Genomic DNA, 24,453 nt, shown 5'->3' with positions numbered 1-24,453 from the left:
ATGCCTTTCCCATTTGAATTCTTCCCTTCATTGAAATGGTGATAAGGATAAAAACAGCTTGCAGTAAGATACTGTGGGGAAATATTAGTACCATCGTCATTATCCACAGGCGATTTTATGTTATTAAAGGTATCGGCATCAGTCATACTTTTTTAAAGTTGCAATTAATTATTGGGCCGTTTAGAAAGCCTGTGGTAAGCGTTTAGCGTTTTAGATGCCTTTAAAAGGAGCAGGGGGGGGGGGGAAAGCAAACATATTGTATAACGTTGCCTGAAATCAAATAGCATGGTAAAAAAAAAACACGTAAGCTTGGTAAATGGAGGTTAGTTACATTATATTTGTATGCTGTCTTGATTGAATGATGTTTACAGTACTATTAGTGTTAGTAAGGAAACTTTAATTGACAAAAAAAAAAAAAAAAAAAACCTGTTCATGTACTTTTAGACGAGCATGTTGTCAGTTGGTTGCAGGTATATAAGAATAGTTTCAGAACAAGATTGCAAGGATATTTGTGCACTATACATCCGTTCCGGGAAACCGTTACTATTTTGGTTGCTTATTTTAATCTTTAAAGAAATGTATAAATACTTGAATGGCATAAAAATACACACAAAAGGGAATCAAGTATGCAATTGGATATCGAGAGATGCTGAGTGCATTTTAAGAGCTGCATCTTTGACTGACATTTCTAGCAAATTACTTGTATTAAAAGGTGATTAGAAATTATTGCATTCATTATGGTAACATCTCTGGGATATTTAATGTTCAATGGCCGGGAGTCAAAGCGCGATACGTACTATTGCACCGGCGATATCGGCCGTCGACTATAATGGCGGGTGTAGTGCAGATTTGCCTGAGAGAGCTGATTGCGCTTGGACTACCGCCCACTGTCTCAAAAGGCTTTACATTGGGAATAAACACATTCAGCTATGCCGAGTCATTTAAATATTATTCACTACTTTAAGAAGGCTGATAATTATAAGACAACCTTACACAATCAATAGCTAAAACGGTTATGGCTTTTGGCAGAGGCTTTCTTTTTGTGAATTACTTGTGATGCAAAAGGAGATGCAGTACACAACTTGAACTTCTTGTATTCCTTTAATACAAGGGGGACAACTCAGTCAAGGGCCACAAACGGGTCAGGTTTTAAGGATATCCCTGCTTCAGCACAGGTGGCTCATTCCTTGAGCCATTCCACCTGTGCTGAGGCAGGGATATCCTTAAAACCTGACCTGTTGGAAGCCCTTGGCTATTCCTACTTTACTATCACCCCCTAATCATTGTGAAAGTAACACTTTCTTATACATTTTGTGAAATGAGGGCAGTTGAAAGGTAAATGTAATGTTTTATGCTCTTTGGAAGATGACCATGTGTGTAGGTGTATGTATTTAAACAAGTAAAATGTTTATCCATTAATTAAACTGGGATCCTCTACTCATGGTTTTTTAGAGGGGAATTTGGAGCTGGAAGAAAAGTCCTAAACTCCCAAGGTAGAGGAAAAATAAGCTGTTATATTATATTACCACAGGCCCTGATAGCACAAGAATGAACACAGCTCTCTGACAGAGAAGCCGTTCAAATCCAACATCATGTTTTATTCATACTCCTGTACGGTATGCATTCCCAAAATGTGCACGTTTTGTTCTGTAAATGCACTTTTCTTTGTACAAACCAGTGTTAGTGCACAGCATTTCTAAGGTAATTCTGCTTAATAAACAAAAAGCACTCATTTCTAGGAAATGTACTTATCTGTGGCTTTACCAGTGATTTGTTTTGTTTGTGTGATGTAAACTGTTACAATACTTTAAACTTAAAAATAAAGCACAAGCCTAGCTATAAACAATGTGGACACTGTTGATATTTAAATTAGTAATAAAGTAATTATTGCTTGTTAAGCATTGCCATTTTTTGATTGGTAATTTTACAGAAATTTCACTTGCCAGTAACGAAGAAACTGTACATCAATAACCGACAGTCTCGCATCTGTTTGTCACGTAAATACCACAAAATACACGTCTAAAAATATATAACTTTATAAATACAAAACATGTCAGCACTAACCCATTTTCACTTGTATGTAAAACAAACAGTACAGCCTTCAATTACTACATTTTAGATGCTCCTTTGGCTGAATCAGTTTAAGTTGGCAGTTTCTCTGTAAAATGTTATACACTCACCTAGGAAATCGTTGTGTGCACTAGTCACTCTCTAGTTAATTCACTTTTTATGATCACGCTAAATAAGAAATTGATTGTAATTCCATTCCACCCCCTCCCCTCCACATTATGACCAAGGAGCGAGATATAGATAACTGCTTACAGTTTAAGGCACAGAAGTAGGTTACCAAAATACTGCCACTAGGTAGAAAAAAAAACATTATTCCACAGCCGCAAAGAAGCTCCTCTTGCAAGTGATTAGAGTTATTAGCTCCAGTGATTTGTATGAAGACCCGCCCCCGCCAGTTCAATCAAGCTGAGTCAAAGACAGCCACCTGTGCTGAAGCAGGGATATCCTGAAAATCGGACCAGTTTGGGGGACCTTGAGGACTGAAGTTGAGCACCCCCACACTCCTGTTTCCTTGGCACCATCTCCAGCTTGTCTCACAGGTGTTAATCTCATCATTAGTTCCCTGAATAATCAGCTCTGCACGTTTTCATCTATTCCTTTCACACCTTCCAGGTGCACTGTGTAGTAACAAACTGACCGAGGGATGTGAGGAGCAGAAATGACCTCCATGGTCCGTAAAACACTTCCAGCGCAGGCTTGCGGTGCTGTAGCTTGTGTTCGTGCTACCATCACTCTTACCAGAAGCTGGTTTGACCATGAGATCCCCAAAGCCGGAGACACCGTTTTATCCACTTGGCTGAATTGTATATAGATAAAGGAAATAATTTCAGTATACAAAATACTCTTCACACGACCAGCACCTTCGCTCAGTGTCTGACAGTAGGATAGTGGTCATTTCATGCAGAGTAACATTTTAATAAGGGAAGTTTTAAAATATCCTTTCAAAGCTAGAGCAACTTTCTTGTACTCTTTGCTTAGAATTTTATAAGCCCTTGATTTACGGGTTCCGATCTTCGGTAACTTGCAGAACTCCCACCGTTCCCACTTCACATTGGCTTGATTAATAGTATTACATTCATTACCTTTTGAAAAAGTAACTTTTGTATTCGTGTAATCATATTTAAAATGCTTGGCAATTTAACTTGCCAACCAGGGACCCTAAGCTTTTACAGCCACACCTCGGTTTCCAATAAAATACATAGGTTTGCTTACTCCAGTTTTCCAGATAAGTTGAGGCTTTTCAGAGGGGGATAACCAAAACGACACCGTTACATTGTGTGTGATCATAAATTAAAAAAAAAAAAAACAACTTACCCAAAATTACTCTGGATACAATCCACTTCTCTCACCGTGTCAGTTACCTGGATAAAAACATTGCAGTTTAGTGTGTCGAACACACCATACAAAAGTGTTACAATATAGGAGGTATAACAAAAAGTGTGCTACATTAGGCATATTTTGAGTTAACATACAAATTACAAATGCACCTCAGTGTTCATAAAGTCCTTTCTGGGGACAAAAAGAATAAAGAAAATAATCTGCCATTTTCATTTGAGAAATGTTGTATTTTTAAAGCACACATCGCCAATCTGTTAAATGCCCCACCCCCAAAGTGTCACTGTTCCACTAAAAACTAGCAGCTGTTGTCTGATTCAGAAACACTTAGGCCTCGGACATGGTCAAAGAGACCGTGCTGAGGCGCGCTGAGGGGAAACATTATCCCTATCGGCGCGGCTTCAGATGTCGCTTCCGCAGGCGTGCGGAGGCGTGTGGAATTTCAGCCGACAGATCAATTTTACTTTTCCCGCTGAGGGAAGCGCAGGGCCGGTCACGTGACTGCCAGAAGCCAATGGCAGTCCGTGACGTCGGCAACGTGGTGCCCTAGCCCCGCCTGCCGCTCCGCCTCACCCGGCACACAAGCGCGCTCGCTGATGCTCATGCAGGGAGACGAAAAATCTCCTGCATGAGCATCAGCGCTGCCCAGCGCTCTTCATATCACCATGTCCTAAGCCTTACACCTCATTCAACAAGGGGAAAAGAAAACAAGGTTACAGTACAGTTGGACAATATACCAATATGATTGCAATACAGCGATACTACATTTCAATATACATGTTTTTTTTTTTTCATTCTTGCAATATTACCATCAGCCATGGGAGTTATGACGGATGTTTCATTCCAGACAGCTGGTGACTTGCCATTTACAATGCGGCTGCTTTAAAGATGACAGAGCTGCCAGTGCCACAGCACCTCCCTAATTTCCCGTGTTTAGCACCCTGACTCGCTTTTACCTTGTTCCCCCAATTCCCTTCCTTAATCCCATTTCTGATCTCCAGGAACACTGCAAAGCAGGAGTAGTTTATTTAAAAACATTTTTAATTTGTATTAAATGATATAAAAAAAAAAAGGCATGTTTTTAGTTCATATTTATTAATTGAAACAATGCTTTCAGATTAAAGTCACTGATGTCTCCTGTTTTTGTGTGTTTAGTATTCTTTTCACTGATTCACAATACATTACTATCATGGGAAATTGTTATTACCCAACCCTAGGTTAACGTAATTACCTGATTAATGCAGAGTACAGGAGTCAAAAATCTACTGCTTAGATTGTGAAGTTTAGCTCCGAATGTTTGAAGATGTTTTGCCCTGAGAACAGAGTCACTGGCTGCAAATTCACAGCGAAACAAAGCGGCAATCGAATCGATGACAATAAGGCGGACAGAGCCCCGGAGGAGGAGGATGGGAACTTTTTTCGTGATGCATTCATTGAGCATGTCCTGCAAGCAAGAGAAGTGAAGGTCACCATGACTTCAAGATAATCCTTTTGCTGCTGGACTGGTCAGCCACACAAACAGTAGTTGGCGCCCCTTTGGCAGCAAAAGGGTTAAAATGTTAGAAAACCAATGGATTTGGATGCAGAGTAGAACACTAACCAACAAAATGTATATAATTACGTAAAATCCAAGTCATTTTTATGCAAGATTATTGACTTTATATGGTTAAGGATCTATATAATAATGGATATATTCCAGCCTTTAGTATGAGCTTGCTCGAGACTGTATGAGCATATTTGTATATAAATTTTATTTTTGTGCTTCACAACGTAAATTATTAAAACTACTATGTAATGATGGTAGTGGAAAAATGGATTGGAAACAAACTGCAGCGTCCAAGAAGCACCATCAGCTCACCAGGAGTGAAAATTTTAAATACTTTTATTGAACTACATAAAAATGAAAAAGGACAAACAAAATACAAAAAACACACAACCTCCTACGCGTTTCAGGCTCTAAGAGCCCTTTCTCAAGGGGGATAGTGGGGACTGAGTTAAGCTCATTAATATAGCCCCTCCTGTGCACCTGAAACACAGCTGAAATGGATAATCACAGATTACAATGTATGTTTTTTCAATTAAAACGTCACATACACTTCAATGAGAGTTTAACAAATATTTGAAGATCTTAGAAAAGATCTTAATGAGCTTAACTCAGTCCCCACTATCCCCCTTGAGAAAGGGCTCTTAGAGCCTGAAACGCGTAGGAGGTTGTGTGTTTTTTGTATTTTGTTTGTCCTTTTTCATTTTTATGTAGTTCAATAAAAGTATTTTAATTTTTCACTCCTGGTGAGCTGATGGTGCTTCTTGGACGCTGCAGTTTGTTTCCAATCCATTTTTCCACTTGCATTGCCCTTTGATTGGAAGAACGCGCTGAGTGAAGGAGGGTACGTCGTATGGGAGTCTGTGTTTGCAATCAGATGTTTCCGCGGATACAGCGGAGAGAACGGAGCTGATACCGGACGGACCGGAAGTGATCACGTGCACTACCGGCACTCGGGAGCTCCAGTGAGTTTGTGTGAGGAGACGCATCTGAATTAGAGACGACCAACGCCGATGCTGCTTGCGGGACTGAGGCAGTGAAAACGGAGCGCTACGAGAGGGATTCATGGAGGTAATTACATTTTTGTCTCCAGTGCTTATACATCCCAGGTAGCGGTGTCCATTGGAGCTCCGTTTCTGCCACTTGCTGTCCCTGGTCACCTCTCCAAGCAACATATCTTGACACCCACATATTTATTTTCCCTCACAATATTCCTCAGTCGTCCATATTATAAATAATTATTTTTTATACATTCTGTGTGTCTCTGTTTTGAGCTTGTAGTAGCCGTACCACAGACAATACTATGTAATGATGGTAGTTTGTATTCCTGTTTGATTAGGAATGTGTTTCTATTTTACGGCCAACATAATCCTATTTGAGGAGTAATTTAAATGTTGCAATCACATCCCATTAAAGCCATCATGCTTTTAATTATGGAAACTACATTATCTTCATGTTCTCTGAATTTACCCAAAATATTAACATAAAATGTAAAATTGCAAACAAAACGGAAGAACTCCCCATCGAGAGATTAAAAGCTGCATGCAGAAAACAAATACTGAATTAATTTCCTTCCCCTGTAGGAACATCTTATGCAATATTTATTAAAACATGCTGTTTGCAAATGACAATCTAAAAGCAAATATACAACATTCTGAACATGTGTTAACCTGTATCAGAAATAGATTTGAATATGCTGCATATATGACAACTGGTGTCAGACTAATTAGATGTGTCAATCGGGTGACATTGAAATGGCTATAGCCTCTCACCCACCCAGCAGCAGCGGCGGCGGCAACCCCCATACAGACAAAAGTGCCCGCAAAACACTAAAAACATGGTTTTGGACCAAGCGGGTGAAAGCACTAATTTCCTAGATGTTTATTTGAAAATAATTTCAAACCCACCATAACTTATATAATGTGTGGAACATATTCCATCTTCGAATTGCAAAGCCAGTATAACCAGCCTCACACTGAAGAGACCCAAAAGGTTGAAATAGCTGTCTGTGAGTAGGTTTACTGGCTCTGCACTTCTTTAACTCAGGCTGTGCTGAAAAGCTGTGTAATACTGCAGTCTTCAACTGAGCCACTGATTGAGCCACTGATTGAGCCACCTGTGCTGAAGCAGGGATATCCTGAAAACCTGACCAGTTGGTTGCTCTGGAGGACTGGAGTTGCCCACCCCATGTCTATGGGGACTTTTTATTTGTTACAGTACAATTCTATTAAATGCTGGGAGAACATTTAAGGAAACGTGCACTCTCGCTCCTCTGAGCATCTCTTGGCTTAAGGTAGAGGATGAAAACAGGCTGCACTTACAAAAGCCTTGTTCAGCAACCAAACCCTGCCTGGAGATGTCAAACCGGGAAGGTCTTATTCTATAAAAAGTGATTGCGCGATTTGGCTCTCCTGTAGGAAAAGCCCGATTTCCGTAAATGGGGCTCTCTCTTAAGTAGCATCAAGTCTGCTCTATCGCCTTCGTAAAATAAGGTTCATAGTCTTTAAACAACATTCTCAACCTTTTCGTGGCAGACTCCAGATATTTCTCCTTTCTGGGGAGTAGAGGCATAGAGCGGCAAATAAGAGGAGTTTCCAGTTGCTGATCTTGAACATTGGAGAAGCCCAGGAGACTGGGAGGACGTTGTGCTTGAAGATCTCCGAATGACTTACTATGTCAGCAGCATGCTCAATAAAAATGTTGTCCCCGAATCGTATTTTCTTGATGACATCAAATGGGACGTCTGACCTCAGTTTATGCTGTAAATTAATCAGTTGCTGCAAACGCTTACTTGGGAAGGCGTCCTCTGTGCAGATGTAGACCGCTCCTATACAGGACACACCACGACACTGTAATACTGAATGAGACCGCTCCTATATAGGACACACCACGACACACTGTAATACTTAATGAGACCGCTCCTATACAGACACACCACGACACTGTAATACTTAATGAGACCGCTCCTATACAGGACACACTGTAATACTTAATGAGACCGCTCCTATACAGGACACACCACGACACACTGTAATACTTAATGAGACCGCTCCTATACAGACAGACCACGACACACTGTAATACTTAATGAGACCGCTCCTATATAGGACACACCACGACACACTGTAATACTTAATGAGACCGCTCCTATACAGACAGACCACGACACACTGTAATACTTACTGAGACCGCTCCTATACAGGACACACCACGACACTGTAATTCTTAATGAGACCGCTCCTATACAGGACACACTGTAATACTTAATGAGACCGCTCCTATACAGGACACACCACGACACACTGTAATACTTAATGAGACCGCTCCTATACAGGACACACCACGACACTGTAATACTTGAGACCGCTCCTAAACAGGACACACCACGACACACTGTAATACTTAATGAGACCGCTCCTATACAGGACACACTAATACTGAATGAGACCGCTCCTATACAGAACACACTGTAATACTTAATGATACCGCTCCTATACAGGACACACCACGACACACTGTAATACTTAATGAGACCGCTCCTAAACAGGACACACCACGACACTGTAATACTTAATGAGACCGCTCCTATACAGGACACACTGTAATACTTAATGAGACCGCTTCTATACAGACAGACCACGACACACTGTAATACTTAATGAGACCGCTCCTATACAGACAGACCACGACACACTGTAATACTTAATGAGACCGCTCCTATACAGGACACACCACGACACACTGTAATACTTAATGAGACCGCTCCTATACAGGACACACCACGACACACTGTAATACTTAATGAGACCGCTCCTAAACAGGACACACCACGACACTGTAATACTTAATGAGACCGCTCCTATACAGGACACACTGTAATACTTAATGAGACCGCTTCTATACAGACAGACCACGACACACTGTAATACTTAATGAGACCGCTCCTATACAGACAGACCACGACACACTGTAATACTTAATGAGACCGCTCCTATACAGACAGACCACGACACACTGTAATACTTAATGAGACCGCTCCTATATAGGACACACCACGACACACTGTAATACTTAATGAGACCGCTCCTATACAGACAGACCACGACACACTGTAATACTTAATGAGACCGCTCCTATACAGGACACACCACGACACTGTAATTCTTAATGAGACCGCTCCTATACAGGACACACTGTAATACTTAATGAGACCGCTCCTATACAGGACACACCACGACACACTGTAATACTTAATGAGACCGCTCCTATACAGGACACACCACGACACTGTAATACTTAATGAGACCGCTCCTATACAGGACACACTGTAATACTTAATGAGACCGCTCCTATACAGGACACACCACGACACTGTAATACTTAATGATACCGCTCCTATACAGGACACACCACGACACACTGTAATACTTAATGAGACCGCTCCTATACAGGACACACCACGACACACTGTAATACTTAATGAGACCGCTCCTATACAGGACACACTGTAATACTTAATGATACCGCTCCTATACAGGACACACCACGACACACTGTAATACTTAATGAGACCGCTCCTATACAGGACACACTGTAATACTTAATGAGACCGCTCCTATACAGACACACCACGATACTGTAATACTTAATGAGACCGCTCCTATACAGGACACACCACGACACACTGTAATACTTAATGAGACCGCTCCTATACAGGACACACCACGACACTGTAATACTTAATGAGACCGCTCCTATACAGGACACACTGTAATACTTAATGAGACCGCTCCTATACAGGACACACTGTAATACTTAATGAGACCGCTCCTATACAGGACACACCACGACACACTGTAATACTTAATGAGACCGCTCCTATACAGGACACACCACGACACACTGTAATACTTAATGAGACCACTCCTATATAGGACACACCACGACACACTGTAATACTTAATGAGACCGCTCCTATACAGACAGACCACGACACACTGTAATACTTAATGAGACCGCTCCTATACAGGACACACTGTAATACTTAATGAGACCGCTCCTATACAGGACACACCACGACACACTGTAATACTTAATGAGACCTCTCCTATACAGACAGACCACGACACACTGTAATACTTAATGAGACCGCTCCTATACAGGACACACTGTAATACTTAATGAGACCGCTCCTATACAGGACACACTGTAATACTTAATGAGACCGCTCCTATACAGGACACACTGTAATACTTAATGAGACCGCTCCTATACAGGACACACTGTAATACTTAATGAGACCGCTCCTATACAGGACACACCACGACACACTAATTCTTAATGAGACCGCTCCTATACAGGACACACTGTAATACTTAATGAGACCGCTCCTATATAGGACACACCACGACACACTGTAATACTTAATGAGACCGCTCCTATACAGGACACACCACGACACTGTAATACTTAATGAGACCGCTCCTATACAGGACACACCACGACACACTAATTCTTAATGAGACCGCTCCTATACAGGACACACTGTAATACTTAATGAGACCGCTCCTATATAGGACACACCACGACACACTGTAATACTTAATGAGACCGCTCCTATACAGGACACACCACGACACTGTAATACTTAATGAGACCGCTCCTATACAGGACACACCACGACACTGTAATACTTAATGAGACCGCTCCTATACAGACACACCACGACACACTGTAATACTTAATGAGACCGCTCCTATACAGGACACACCACGACACACTGTAATACTTAATGAGACCGCTCCTATACAGGACACACTGTAATACTTAATGAGACCGCTCCTATACAGGACACACTGTAATACTTAATGAGACCGCTCCTATACAGGACACACCACGACACACTGTAATACTTAATGAGACCGCTCCTATACAGGACACACTGTAATACTTAATGAGACCGCTCCTATACAGGACACACAACGACACACTAATTCTTAATGAGACCGCTCCTATATAGGACACACCACGACACACTGTAATACTTAATGAGACCGCTCCTATACAGACAGACCACGACACACTGTAATACTTAATGAGACCGCTCCTATACAGGACACACCACGACACACTGTAATACTTAATGAGACCGCTCCTATACAGGACACACCACGACACACTAATTCTTAATGAGACCGCTCCTATACAGGACACACTGTAATACTTAATGAGACCGCTCCTATACAGGACACACCACGACACTGTAATACTTAATGAGACCGCTCCTATACAGGACACACCACGACACACTAATTCTTAATGAGACCGCTCCTATACAGGACACACTGTAATACTTAATGAGACCGCTCCTATACAGGACACACTGTAATACTTAATGAGACTGCTCCTATATAGGACACACCACGACACACTGTAATACTTAATGAGACCGCTCCTATACAGGACACACTGTAATACTTAATGAGACCGCTCCTATACAGGACATACCACGACACACTAATTCTTAATGAGACCGCTCCTATACAGGACACACCACGACACACTAATTCTTAATGAGACCGCTCCTATACAGGACACACCACGACACATCGTAATACTTAATGAGACCGCTCCTATACAGGACACACCACGACACTGTAATACTTAATGAGACCGCTCCTATACAGGACACACCACGACACACTGTAATACTTAATGAGACCGCTCCTATACAGACAGACCACGACACTGTAATACTTAATGAGACCGCTCCTATACAGACACACCACGACACTGTAATACTTAATGAGACCGCTCCTATACAGGACACACCACGACACACTAATTCTTAATGAGACCGCTCCTATACAGGACACACTGTAATACTTAATGAGACCGCTCCTATACAGGACACACCACGACACTGTAATACTTAATGAGACCGCTCCTATACAGGACACACCACGACACACTAATTCTTAATGAGACCGCTCCTATACAGGACACACTGTAATACTTAATGAGACCGCTCCTATACAGGACACACCACGACACACTAATTCTTAATGAGACCGCTCCTATACAGGACACACTGTAATACTTAATGAGACCGCTCCTATACAGGACACACCACGACACTGTAATACTTAATGAGACCGCTCCTATACAGGACACACCACGACACACTAATTCTTAATGAGACCGCTCCTATACAGGACACACTGTAATACTTAATGAGACCGCTCCTATACAGGACACACTGTAATACTTAATGAGACCGCTCCTATATAGGACACACCACGACACACTGTAATACTTAATGAGACCGCTCCTATACAGGACACACTGTAATACTTAATGAGACCGCTCCTATACAGGACACACCACGACACACTGTAATACTTAATGAGACCGCTCCTATACAGGACACACCACGACACACTAATTCTTAATGAGACCGCTCCTATATAGGACACACCACGACACACTGTAATACTTAATGAGACCGCTCCTATACAGGACACACCACGACACACTAATTCTTAATGAGACCGCTCCTATATAGGACACACCACGACACACTGTAATACTTAATGAGACCGCTCCTATACAGGACACACCACGACACTGTAATACTTAATGAGACCGCTCCTATACAATAGGGGTGCGCGTGATTTTTTTAGATGGGGTGCGACGGTTGCAGAGGCCCCTCGCTCTTCCCCAAGGCATTTACATTAAATGCCGGGGGATCACGTGAGTCCTCTGTAACTTCACTTACCTTGTCTCCGGCGACGCATGCCATGTTGTCATGGTGAAGGGGGCACGAGCGGGGGGTAGGGGGGCTACAGATGGGGGCGCAGGGGGTAAGGTTTGCACACCACCTGCTCTACAGGATACACCAAACCACTGAATTCTTAATGCCTTTAATGATCCCCTCCCAGAACAGGTACTTTACACCTAAAAGTCCTAATGCAGAAAGATATTTAGATATTCTTCCGCTTACCTGCTTCCAGGCCACCATATCCTAAAGGATACTGAACCGAAAGGCACATCTGTAAGCCAAGCTGAGTTTTTCCAGCAGAGCTTTCTCCAGCAAGTTCTGTAATTCCCACCAAAGGGATTCCACCTCTTAATAGCTTGTCCAGGACTCTACATCCGAGGCTCAGCTTATGGTGCTGAGAAGGAAAAAGGCCCTTTTCACGGCACATCTGCAATGCTGGAGAGCATCAAAAGAATAGTTAAAAAATAAATTAATAAATAAAATAAAAATTCTCCCAAATGCAATGGAAATACAAATCCTTTACTGTATGTAACATCTCACTAAAGAGAAATGGGAGAAAGAAGCATCTACAATTAAAAGAACCAAGCTTTTTATGTCATTACCATGGAAACCTCTAAAGCAGGGGTGTGCAAACTTTCCCCTGCGTCGCCTTGCTGACGCGCTGTCGGAGACAAGGTAAGAGAACTTTACAGAGGCATTTAAATTAAATGCTTTGGGGAAGAGGCACAGGGCCTCCGTAAGCGCTGCGCCCTCCACTTTGCACCCCCCTGCGCAAAAGGAATCTTCCAATAAAAAGAGAATCTATACACATTTATAGAGAGTATATATATATATATATATCTCAAAGACAACACAAAAATTAAGCAGCGCTAAAGAGGATGTGAAATAACCCTAATAAATGATAAATTATAATAACATATTTAAAATATTAAAATACATTAAAATTACCACAATTTAACCTAATAATATCTACAAACCATAACGTGATAGTGAAAAAAAAAGTTAAATCCAAATTGAATGTTCCACTCAAACAAAAAATCCAGAGAGAAATATAGTCTCAATAGAAGATCCAGGGTGCGTCTTTGCAGCTTTAAGGGGAGTGGTATAGCCAACCACTTTTGGAATCTATGAACAAAAAACAAACAAAAGCGCAAGCTCCATAGCACGTAACTGAGTCAAAAATAAGGTACATTTATTTAAAAAATCAGCAACCCATAAGAATGTGCACTTACAGGATTTCAAACAGAACCATTCGTGGGAGAGAAATCTCTATTGTGGTCATCTGCGGTGGTAGGGTGAGTCCCAGGTTTGCAGAGTGGATGTAAACAGCCCAGGTTCACCATGAATTGGCAGCAAGATATAAAGGCATCCAATGCCTGCATGTCCTTTGCTCCCTCATAAAATGATAGCTAGCACTTGAAATTACTGCCAGCCGGAGCGCAGGGAAGCCAGGGACTCCAAATACACCAACACAAGCGCGATGACGTCACAGCTCTACGCGTTTCGTCACACTGCGGCGACTTCGTCAGGAGTATCAGTGTGACGAAACACGTAGAGCTGTGATGTCATCGCGCTTGTGTTGGTGTATTTGGAGTCCCTGGCTTCCCTGCGCTCCGGCTGGCAGTAATTTCAAGTGCTAGCTATCATTTTATGAGGGAGCAAAGGACATGCAGGCATTGGATGCCTTTATATCTTGCTGCCAATTCATGGTGAACCTGGGCTGTTTACATCCACTCTGCAAACCTGGGACTCACCCTACCACCGCAGATGACCACAATAGAGATTTCTCTCCCACGAATGGTTCTGTTTGAAATCCTGTAAGTGCACATTCTTATGGGTTGCTGATTTTTTAAATAAATGTACCTTATTTTTTACTCAGTTACGTGCTATGGAGCTTGCGCTTTTGTTTGTTTTTTGTTCATATATATATATATATATATATATATATATATATATATATACACATGAAGGTCAGTCAGCACACTGTAGTAGAAAAGGTTGTAATAGCAGATGCTAGTCCCATAGAGAATAAGTATGATACGAACCAATCCAAAGACCAGTAAAGAGACAGCAGACCGCACGGGGTTAATCCAAAAATCTATATTCACAACATGAAATACACGTAAGCCAACGTTTCGGTCCCACAGAGAGACCTTCCTCAGGGCCGTGCAACCCACAAGTGCAAGTGACCAAACATATATACCCTCACCCATAGTGCAATGCAAACAAAGGGAACCAATCACCAACATGCAATCAGACAAAATATGCAACATAGCTGTGCTCCGTGCCCCCTCCCCTATTACCTGATTATCCAAATGACTCATCATGACATGAGAGTAGGCACTTAAACTATTAGGAGAGAGACACCCTTAGACACTGGTCCCAGGGTCTACTGCCATTGCGGGGGATAGTCGCGCGCCGCGCTTGTGCAGTGGGCCAAAACATATTGACTGCCGGAGCGCCAGCAGGGCGAGTGCGCCGCGCATCACAGCTGTGAGCAGACGCCTCATTAACTCTCCCTGGCCACCAGGGACGCCGGCAGCGCAAAACGCACATGCGCAGTCTGAAAAACCGCCTCGGTGCACAGTTACCCGCACACTGACAGTAATAATGGGCTAAACAGAATAGTAATCCACAGAGCGTTAAGGTGAACCACAGGGGGACAGATGGAGGTATAGAGCACAAGGAGCGCATAGCATCACCATAATATATAAGGACAAAGGAAGTGCAAAAGTGCAGAGGGAGTGATGCAACAGAGTATGAGTGACAAACATATAAAAGGCATAATGCAAAATTCAATGAAAGCAGGGAGACAGCTACAAAAAGCAGCTAAGTGAAAGTTCCTCATTTAGGCCACCAGGTGTCATAGTTCTTAGTTCATAAATAAGCCTTGCTTCCTGTTTAAGCAAGGTCCTGCCCCTGTCACCCCCACGGGGGGGGACTGGAACCTGCAGAATAGGCATACAACGAAGTGTGGCCAGTGTGTGTCTTTTTTCTTTGAAATGTCTAGCCACAGGTAGACACTTCAGATCTATATCAGCGGCATCACTCAGTAGGGCTTTTCTGATGTTTGAACGGTGCATGGCCATACGTTCTTTCAGCATCCTAACAGTCTTTCCGATGTACAGCAATCCACAAGGACACTTAATAAAGTACACCACGAATTTTGACTCACAGTTCAGTGGTTGTTTGATTTTAATCTGTGCGCCACTATGCGGGTGATTGTAGCTAGGGCCGAGCTGCATATATATATATACAGTGTTCGACAAACCTATACATTTGCTCGCCCCGGGCGAGTGGATTTAACCCCCGGGCGAGTAAATATTGGCACAAGCAGCACACGTTTGGTACTAGGTGGAGAGTAGATTTTTTTGTGTGGCGAGTAGATTTTTTGGTGATTTGTCAACCTATATATATATGCTGTGTGATAATGGTGAAAGGCGGGGTTGCAGACCTGTCTAAGACATGCAAATGAGCATACAGTAATATTTCCATTTTCTATATGCTTTGCTGTGTAGGGTTTTGTCACTTTTTTTACCCACCATAACTTAACTAAGTATGGTAAACCCCATCCTCATTGTTTCATTGCATAGCCAGTTAACCAACCCCACACTGATGAGACCCATTATAGTCGAAACGGCTGTCTGTGGGTGGGTTTTCTGGCTATGCATCTTAACCCAGGCTGTGCTTAAAGCTGTGACTATGCAGCACGCTTAAGCCTATAGGGAACCATGTTAAAAATGGTTTTGAAGCAAAAGGTGACACTGTGTTCCCATTTGCATGTCATTTCCCAGAATCCGTTGCTGCAGTGGAAGTGTTGTGTGATAATGGTGACAGGCGGGGTTGCAGACCTGCCTAAGACATGCAAATGAGCATACAGGAATATTTCCATTTAAATATATATATATATATATTTAAATATATATATATATATATATATATATATATATATATATATATATATATATATATATATATATATATATATATATATATATATATATATATATATATATATACACATACATACATATACATATACACACACACACGAGGATAGAGATGGAAACATTTCACCTGTGGTCCCAGAACCTTTCCTCAGGACAGCAGACACCACGTTTTGTAAATGATGGACGTCGGGGCTGGAAAGCTTTGTCATCCTTTGTAAATCTGGGCCAGAAAATGTTAAAATATCTGTGGCAGATTTTATATTTGCTGAAAACAAACAAAAAGTTGGTCATTCACTCAAAAGTCTTCTGCAAAGAAAACGTTACAAACTGCGGCCTTGCTTAGTTATTCCAATCATTCATTGCAATTATGCTGCAAACTGCACCAAACAGAGACAATAACTACTTGTAACTTTATTATACGGAAAGGGTTAGAGTTAATACATCTCAGAATATTGCTAAATAAGGTTTGTATAGAACAATCACTTCATATAAACATGTAGAATGTTCAGTCCCTTTAACATTTTCTATTATGACGTATCACCAACTCTACGTGTTTCGCACGTTAGGGTCCTCAGGGGTCTTTCCAAATGTGCAAAACACGTCGTTGGAAGCTACAGAGAACTGCTGAGATCTGAGTGCCTTATGGGGACAGCTGAGTAGGCGAACGGGGCTGGTAGCGTTTGGCAGCAGCAAGGCATCGCATCCCAGCAGGTTGGTCACAAACCCCTGCAAACTCCATGACAGATGTTATTTGTACCCTAAGGGCTGGAGCACACACCGCGCTACACGACGTGCGCACGCTTTTGTCACCGACCCCATGCGACCAATGGTAGTGTTCATTGTTGAAACTACCATTGGCTGCAAAGTCGCCGCTTCTGTAGCTGGAGTCTTTCAAAACTGCGATTACAGGCTGCAGCAGCGCGACGTCAGTTTCAGCAGCCAATCAATGCCCATACGTTTTCATTGATTGGCTGCTGAAATTGGGACAGGGGGGACTGTGCGCAATAGGAGCTGGGGCAGAAAAAAAAAAAAAGGAGATTACTATTTGCTTTTACCCCCCAGTACCCGCTGCTCGCACCTCCCAGTCCCCGCTGCTCACACCTCCCAGTCCCCGCTGCACATTATACACATGATATGATTATCCTGTGACTGTGTTTATTTGTCAGTGTCCTATGTCTCAGGCAATCACAGACTGTCACACACAACTTTATTGCGCGCATGCAGCATCGCGAAGCCACAAGTGTGCTCCAGCCCTAATGCTTTAAAGATCTGAGAAAGTGTGTGTAAGGATAACTGCATTCCTTTCCCTGTATAAAAGCTTATTGATTTGCACTGTGTAACTTTTCTCTCTCTGCATATGCCACTCGATTAGAAGTGGTGGTAATTGCAGCTGATTTCACTGGAGTGCATGAAAAAAATCCACCTTTAGGATCCTGTGATATGGTCCTGTTTTTTATTGCCTATCCATTCATATGGTTAAATTGTTTCCATATCACGTTTTCAGCCACTTATTGTTACATTGTGTTTATATATGTTATTGGTAGAATGCATCTAGTGCTCCCTTTATATTTTTCACATATTGTCACTTAGGGCCTCATGCAGAGAGCAGCGTTATTTAAAATCTCGCCATTTTCCAGAGAAAATCGCGCAAAAAACAGCTGAAAATGGAGAGGTAGGAAAAACGCGCCATTTTTTTTTCTATTTGAAAATCTCGCTGCGCGGCTGGCGAGAAACTACAGTAGTTTCTCGCCAGTCTGAAAAATATCCGAATTCAGAAAGGCGCGCTCGCCATCTAGCGGTTGTTTTTGGCGCGATTTTCTTCAATTTTCTCCGCCAACTAAAGTTGGCAAGAAGCAGGAGCTCGCCGGCTATAGGGAAAAAAAAAATGCGCTATTTTTCTTTTCCTTTTCAGCTGCGCGCATCTCCTCATTTACAATTCTCCACATGCAGTAATGCTAAAAATAGCGGATTTCGCCCATTTCTGCATATGGAGAATAAAACTCTCCATTAAACCTACTTTTTATTCCCCTCTCCAATTTTAAATAGCGCTGCTCTCTGCATGAGGCCCTTAGAGCCTTGTTAGGATTTATTTGGATTTTGAGCCTTGAACACTATCCTATATTCATTTGCTACTTATTTATACACTGTCACTGAACAGGATAAGGAGCACCCATTTTTTTTATTTAAGTTAGGTGACCCACCTGCCTAACCAGCACTTTTATTAGACGTTTTACCATTCAAACCGGCTTCCTGCCTCACACCCATGCAGCTGACCAATCATCAACTCCTGCCCAGCAACTGCTGACCCAACCAATCAAGACCTAAAATATTCTTACCTGACAGCAAGAGACCCTGTCACCTAATTCCTAGCAACAAAACCCGGGACGGCGGTGAGAAGTGACCTCCAGAACGGCATGTGCCCCCCCCCCCATCCCAAGCTAAACATCCCAGGGCTCTCACAAAGGTAATAACATGTATAGTGCTTGGATTACCTTTCTTAACAGCTGCAACCACTTTAGGATTCACATCCAGCTGCTCCCAATCCATTTCTTCATATCAGTCAATGGTTTCTATTGGGGATCCAAAACTGTGTATTAACATTACACACATCAAGGGCCAAAAAACACTACATTTCCCCAAATTTTGATATATCTATCATATATATCAAAACAAGATAGGCAGTGGGCACTAAAAATGGAGGATGAGTGCCAATCTGAGAGAAAGTTGTACTGACAGACTAAGCATATACACAGATGGTCAATTAAGATTACTGACTACAACACAGTGGATAATAAAAGCGGACACCAGTCCTGATAGGAGGATATAAACAGTAGTGACATACACAGAACTATACAGATCTGGAGAACATAAATACAGACCTGCATATATAAAAAACATTCTGAATTAATAAAATATATTCTAAAAATCCGAGTGGTTGTTATTTGCTGATAAAGGTAGGTCAACAATGCATATAAAAATCCATATAACAATTAATAAAATGAAGCGGCCAGGTGATAAGGTAGCTGCAGCTCCTAGAAAGGAAGTCCTCCACTCCCTGCTATGCAAAACAAAAGATCTAGGAAAGAATACAGAACACACTTAGGTTGCACTAAATACAAACAGTTTATTGTAATATGACACAAATATAACACTAGACAATATAAACCAGAATCAAAGCTTATCTGCTTCGAGCGCTGGGGTCCTTGGAGGGTCCGTGAGGAATGGCGTCCTCCCAGAAACAAACACCGCTTGCTGCAATGCCACAGCCTAGAGCGCCTGCACAGCTACTGCATAGAGCCTCACTCAGGACAAACTCAGATCTGTCAAGCTTTAAGGGTCCTTCAAGCAGATTTTTATAAAATAAGGAGAAATCAGGTCTGAGTTGGTATTTATACTGGATACAGCCTAGGGCACTAGCAGTACTTAGCCATCGGCATACACGACCCTGCAGGAATATTTGGGGTGCATTACCACCTAGTCCAGCATCACAAGCTAGCAGTTAATAAAACGGTAACAAGGAACAGCATGGAGGGGAAGGGGGAGAAAATGTGGATAAGAAAATTGGGCATCTCTGCCAATGTTCTTATCCACACCTCCCCCTTCCCTGCGGTTTCTTGTCACTGTTTTATTACCCTTCCAATGTCTTCAGACATCACTTTCTGTCCCACCTTATCTGTTTGTTTTTCCCCCTGCTTTCCTAACCTCTGTTTTAGCCATATTCTTTAGTAAATCAGAATTGCTGACATGAGGAAGAGAGGAGAACTCTCGCAAGCTTGTCCTATGACAAATGTAGTCCAAATAAAAAAAAGGTATCAACTAATACTGAAATACACATACATATATACATATATATATAGCAAATGGAAATATTCCTGTATGCTCATTTGCATGTCTTAGGCACACACACACACACACACACACACACACACACACACACACACACACACACACACACACACACACACACACACACACACACACACACACACACACACACACACACACACACACACACACACACACACACACACACACACACACACACACGTATCAGTACCGTGTTAGCCGAGCTTCAATAATCAAAAAATAAATAGATGATACCGTTCTGTGGCTAACGAAATGCTTTTATTTGTGCGAGCTTTCGAGATACACTGATCTCTTCTTCCGGCGATGTTACAATGAATGAAACAAGCAAAAGGTATACTTAACAACAGTGTCTATTGGAATGTTATCTGTGCTGGTCCTTCCTCCGGTGTGAATGTGTTATATGGCTAGAGGTGTTAAATGGTTCCTGAAAGCAAGTGATGTAAGAGTGTGTGTGTGTGTGTGTGTGTGTGTGTGTGTGTGTGTGTGTGTGTGTGTGTGTGTGTGTGTGTGTGTATCAGTGTGAATAAAAATGAATGTAGAGCCCACAGTATATACAGTGCTTTACAAAAGGTGTGTGTGGAGTGGGAGTGGATATAAATGGTGTGGGTGGGTGTGGAAATGTGAGAGATTGTAGCACAACTAAAAGTGTGTGTGGATACTTTGTGGTCCCTATTGGTGTATACACCCAACTGCAGGAGGATCCAACTAAAAAATACATGCGAGAACTCAACAGGATCATTAAAACACTCCCGATCCGCACAAGAGAACAAATTCTGGACCTGATACCAGCTAACCCAAAACCTGGCACATTCTACATGCTCCCTAAAATTCACAAAGAGGGTAACCCTGGGCACCCTATTATCTCTGGATCTGGCACACTTACCGAGAATATTTCTGGCTGGGTGGAGGGCATTCTAAAACCACTTGTCAGGAACACACCCAGCTATATCCAGGATACCACCGACCTGCTAAACAAACTGAATGCCATTGGCCCCCTCCCAACAGGAACACTACTAGCAACCATGGATGTAGAGTCACTTTATACAAACATCCCCCACGAGGATGGGATTTCAGCCTGCAGATACTTTCTGGGACCGCAGGAGCCACTCACAGAGACAGTGACTAAATGCATCGAATTTATTCTGACCCATAACTACTTCACATTTGGAAATGACACACCTCCAGAAAACCGGGACCGCTATGGGTACTCGGATGGCGCCACAGTATGCCAATCTGTTCTGCGCAAAACTGGAAAGTGACTTTCTTTCCACCTGTCACTTGAAACCCCTTACATACCTTCGCTACATCGATGACATCCTGCTGATTTGGACCTCTGGCTAACAGGACCTCCTACAGTTCTATGACAACTTCAATATGTTCCACCCGACCATCAACCTCAAACTCACCCATTCCCCGGATGAAGTACATTTCCTAGACACCACCATTACTATAAAGAACAACCAACTACAGACCTCTGTATACCGCAAACCTACAGACAGAGCCAGCTATTTGAGGGACAACAGCTTCCACCCGACACACACCAAACATGCGACTATCTACAGTCAAGCCATACGATACAACCGGATATGCTCCGTCACAGCAGACAGAGACCAGCGGATTAAAGCCTTGAGATCAGACTTTATAAACCGTGGATATAACCACAGAATTGTAGACCAGCAAATTCACAAAGCCACCAGAATACCAAGAAGTGATCTCCTTGAATACAAACAGAAGGAGACAAGCGACAGGGTACCTTTGGTGGTCACATATAACCCACACCTAGGAGCCCTACGCAAGATCGCCAGGAAACTACAACCCATCCTCCAGGAAGATACAAGACTGCAACAGGTCTTCCCTGAAGCACCCTTATTATCATACAGACAACCCCATAATCTCAAGAATATTATGGTGAGGAGTAAAGTATTCAGCAGTACAACTGAATGCGGGACAAAACCATGCCAGGACCCAAGATGCAAAACCTGCGCAATGCTCTACACAGCGGACACAATACAAATACCACACAGGAATCGGGAGTACAAAATCAGAGGAAGGTTCACCTGTTCCTCCAGCAATGTCGTGTACCTCATCATGTGCATGAAATGCCCAGGGGGCTGCTACTACATAGGTGAGACAGGACAGGGGCTAAACAAGAGAATGAACCTGCATCGCCACAGCATCACACGCGGAACCAGAGACAGTCCTGTTGGCGAACATTTCTCTGACTCTGGCCATAAGATGAACGATCTGAGGGTTGCCATACTCAAAGGTAATCTTAAAACACCAAGAGAGACGGTTGCATGAATACAAATTTATGCAACTGTTCGGGACACTTAGCGGTGGCCTAAACAGAGATTGAAATTTTATGAGTCATTACTGACACAAGTTAACTCTCTTCCCATGAGCGCTAAAGGCCATGTCTGTACATACTGTGCTATATTTATACACACACAGCTGTCTCTTACACATACTTATACTCCTTGTTTTTCCATCCCTATACACCAATAGGAACCACAAAGTATCCACACACACTTTTAGTTGTGCTACAATCTCTCACATTTCCACACCCACCCACACCATTTATATCCACTCCCACTCCACACACACCTTTTGTAAAGCACTGTATATACTGTGGGCTCTCCATTCATTTATATTCACACTGATACACATACACACTCTTACATCACTTGCTTTCAGGAACCTTTTGACACCTCTAGCCATATAACACATTCACACCGGGGGAAGGACCAGCACAGATAACATTCCAATAGACACTGTTTATAGTATAGCTTTTGCTTGCTTCATTCATTATAACATCGCCGGAAGAGATCAGCGTATCTCAAAAGCTCGCACAAATAAAAGCATTTCGTTAGCCACAGAACGGTATCATCTATTTATTTTTTGATTATATATATATATATATATAGCAACTGTAAATATAACTGTATGTTCATTTGCATGTCTTAGACAGGTCTGCAACCCTGTCTTTCCCCATTGTCACCCAGCATACAGCACTTCCACTGCAGCAAGGGATTCTGGGAAATGACATGCAAATGAGCACTCAGTGCCACCTTTTGTCTCAAGCTCGTATTACACAAGCCAATCCTCAAGCCTCTGCATGCTGTTTTAAACACAGCTTTTAAACAGAGGCTGGGATGAGATGCAAAGCCATTAGACCTACTCACATACATGTTTCAACCTTGACGGGTATCATCAGTGTGAGGCTGGTCTTAATGGCAAAGCAGGTTTGTATATATATATACACAAACACATACATACATACACACACACACACACACGACATTTAGTGGCCAGGGTTGTATAATAATAGTCACACATTTTCTGAAAGGCTCAAGGCCATTTCACATGGGATATATATATATATATATATATATATATATACACACACACACACACACACACACACACACACACACACACACACACGTAACTATTTATTTAGAATAAACAGATTTTTGGGATAGCAGGATAGCTATGATGTGCCAGTGCCTATGTGCACGTCTCTCAGACCTGAGCACAGAGGGACATGAAGCAGACCTGCAAGCACCGGCGGAGACACGCGCCCCGCTCACAGTAGAAAGCGATACACAGTAGAAAGTGACACACCATTACAGACCATTCCCTCTCTCACTGGCCGGTCCGAATAAATGGCGGGCAGCAGCCCACCCCACAGACTGCTCTACATAAAGAGCCAACCAATAGCGGGCCGCAACCGTATACCCTCTGCTCTCTTATTGGCTGAGGGAATTAGCAACAAAAAAGCCGTGGTCGACAAACGCGCATCCTATTGGCTGCCTCAAGTTGGCTCTGTCAAGCGAACCAATGTGATTGGCTGCCACGCCAAATGGCGTGCCGATGCCTCCTCCCCCCTCCAATCAGCAGCCACCAAC

The 24,453-nt window shown here is 42.5% G+C and overlaps 1 protein-coding gene across 4 annotated transcripts; it reads right to left on the bottom strand.

Moving 5' to 3' along the window:
• Positions 1-1,458: 1,458 nt before the first annotated feature.
• Positions 1,459-24,253, bottom strand: XRCC3 (X-ray repair cross complementing 3). Of its 4 annotated transcripts, none has more exons than XM_075614976.1 (8): positions 24,170-24,253; positions 19,171-19,248; positions 16,806-16,943; positions 12,951-13,163; positions 7,621-7,775; positions 4,637-4,849; positions 3,385-3,431; positions 1,459-2,866 (listed from the first exon to the last, which is right to left on the bottom strand). In XM_075614976.1, the coding sequence occupies exons 2-8, from the start codon at positions 19,223-19,225 to the stop codon at positions 2,641-2,643; spliced, it is 1,047 nt and encodes a 348-aa protein (XP_075471091.1). In that variant the 5' UTR covers positions 19,226-19,248; positions 24,170-24,253; the 3' UTR covers positions 1,459-2,640. The 4 variants fall into 4 exon arrangements, with proteins under 4 accessions (XP_075471091.1, XP_075471092.1, XP_075471089.1 ...); XM_075614977.1 differs by having other exon boundaries at positions 24,180-24,243; XM_075614974.1 differs by having other exon boundaries at positions 24,101-24,209.
• Positions 24,254-24,453: the final 200 nt, after the last annotated feature.

This window comes from Ascaphus truei, chromosome 9 (assembly GCF_040206685.1).
Source record: "Ascaphus truei isolate aAscTru1 chromosome 9, aAscTru1.hap1, whole genome shotgun sequence".
Lineage (NCBI taxonomy): Eukaryota > Metazoa > Chordata > Amphibia > Anura > Ascaphidae > Ascaphus > Ascaphus truei.
This window is presented reverse-complemented; position numbering and strand designations above follow the sequence as displayed.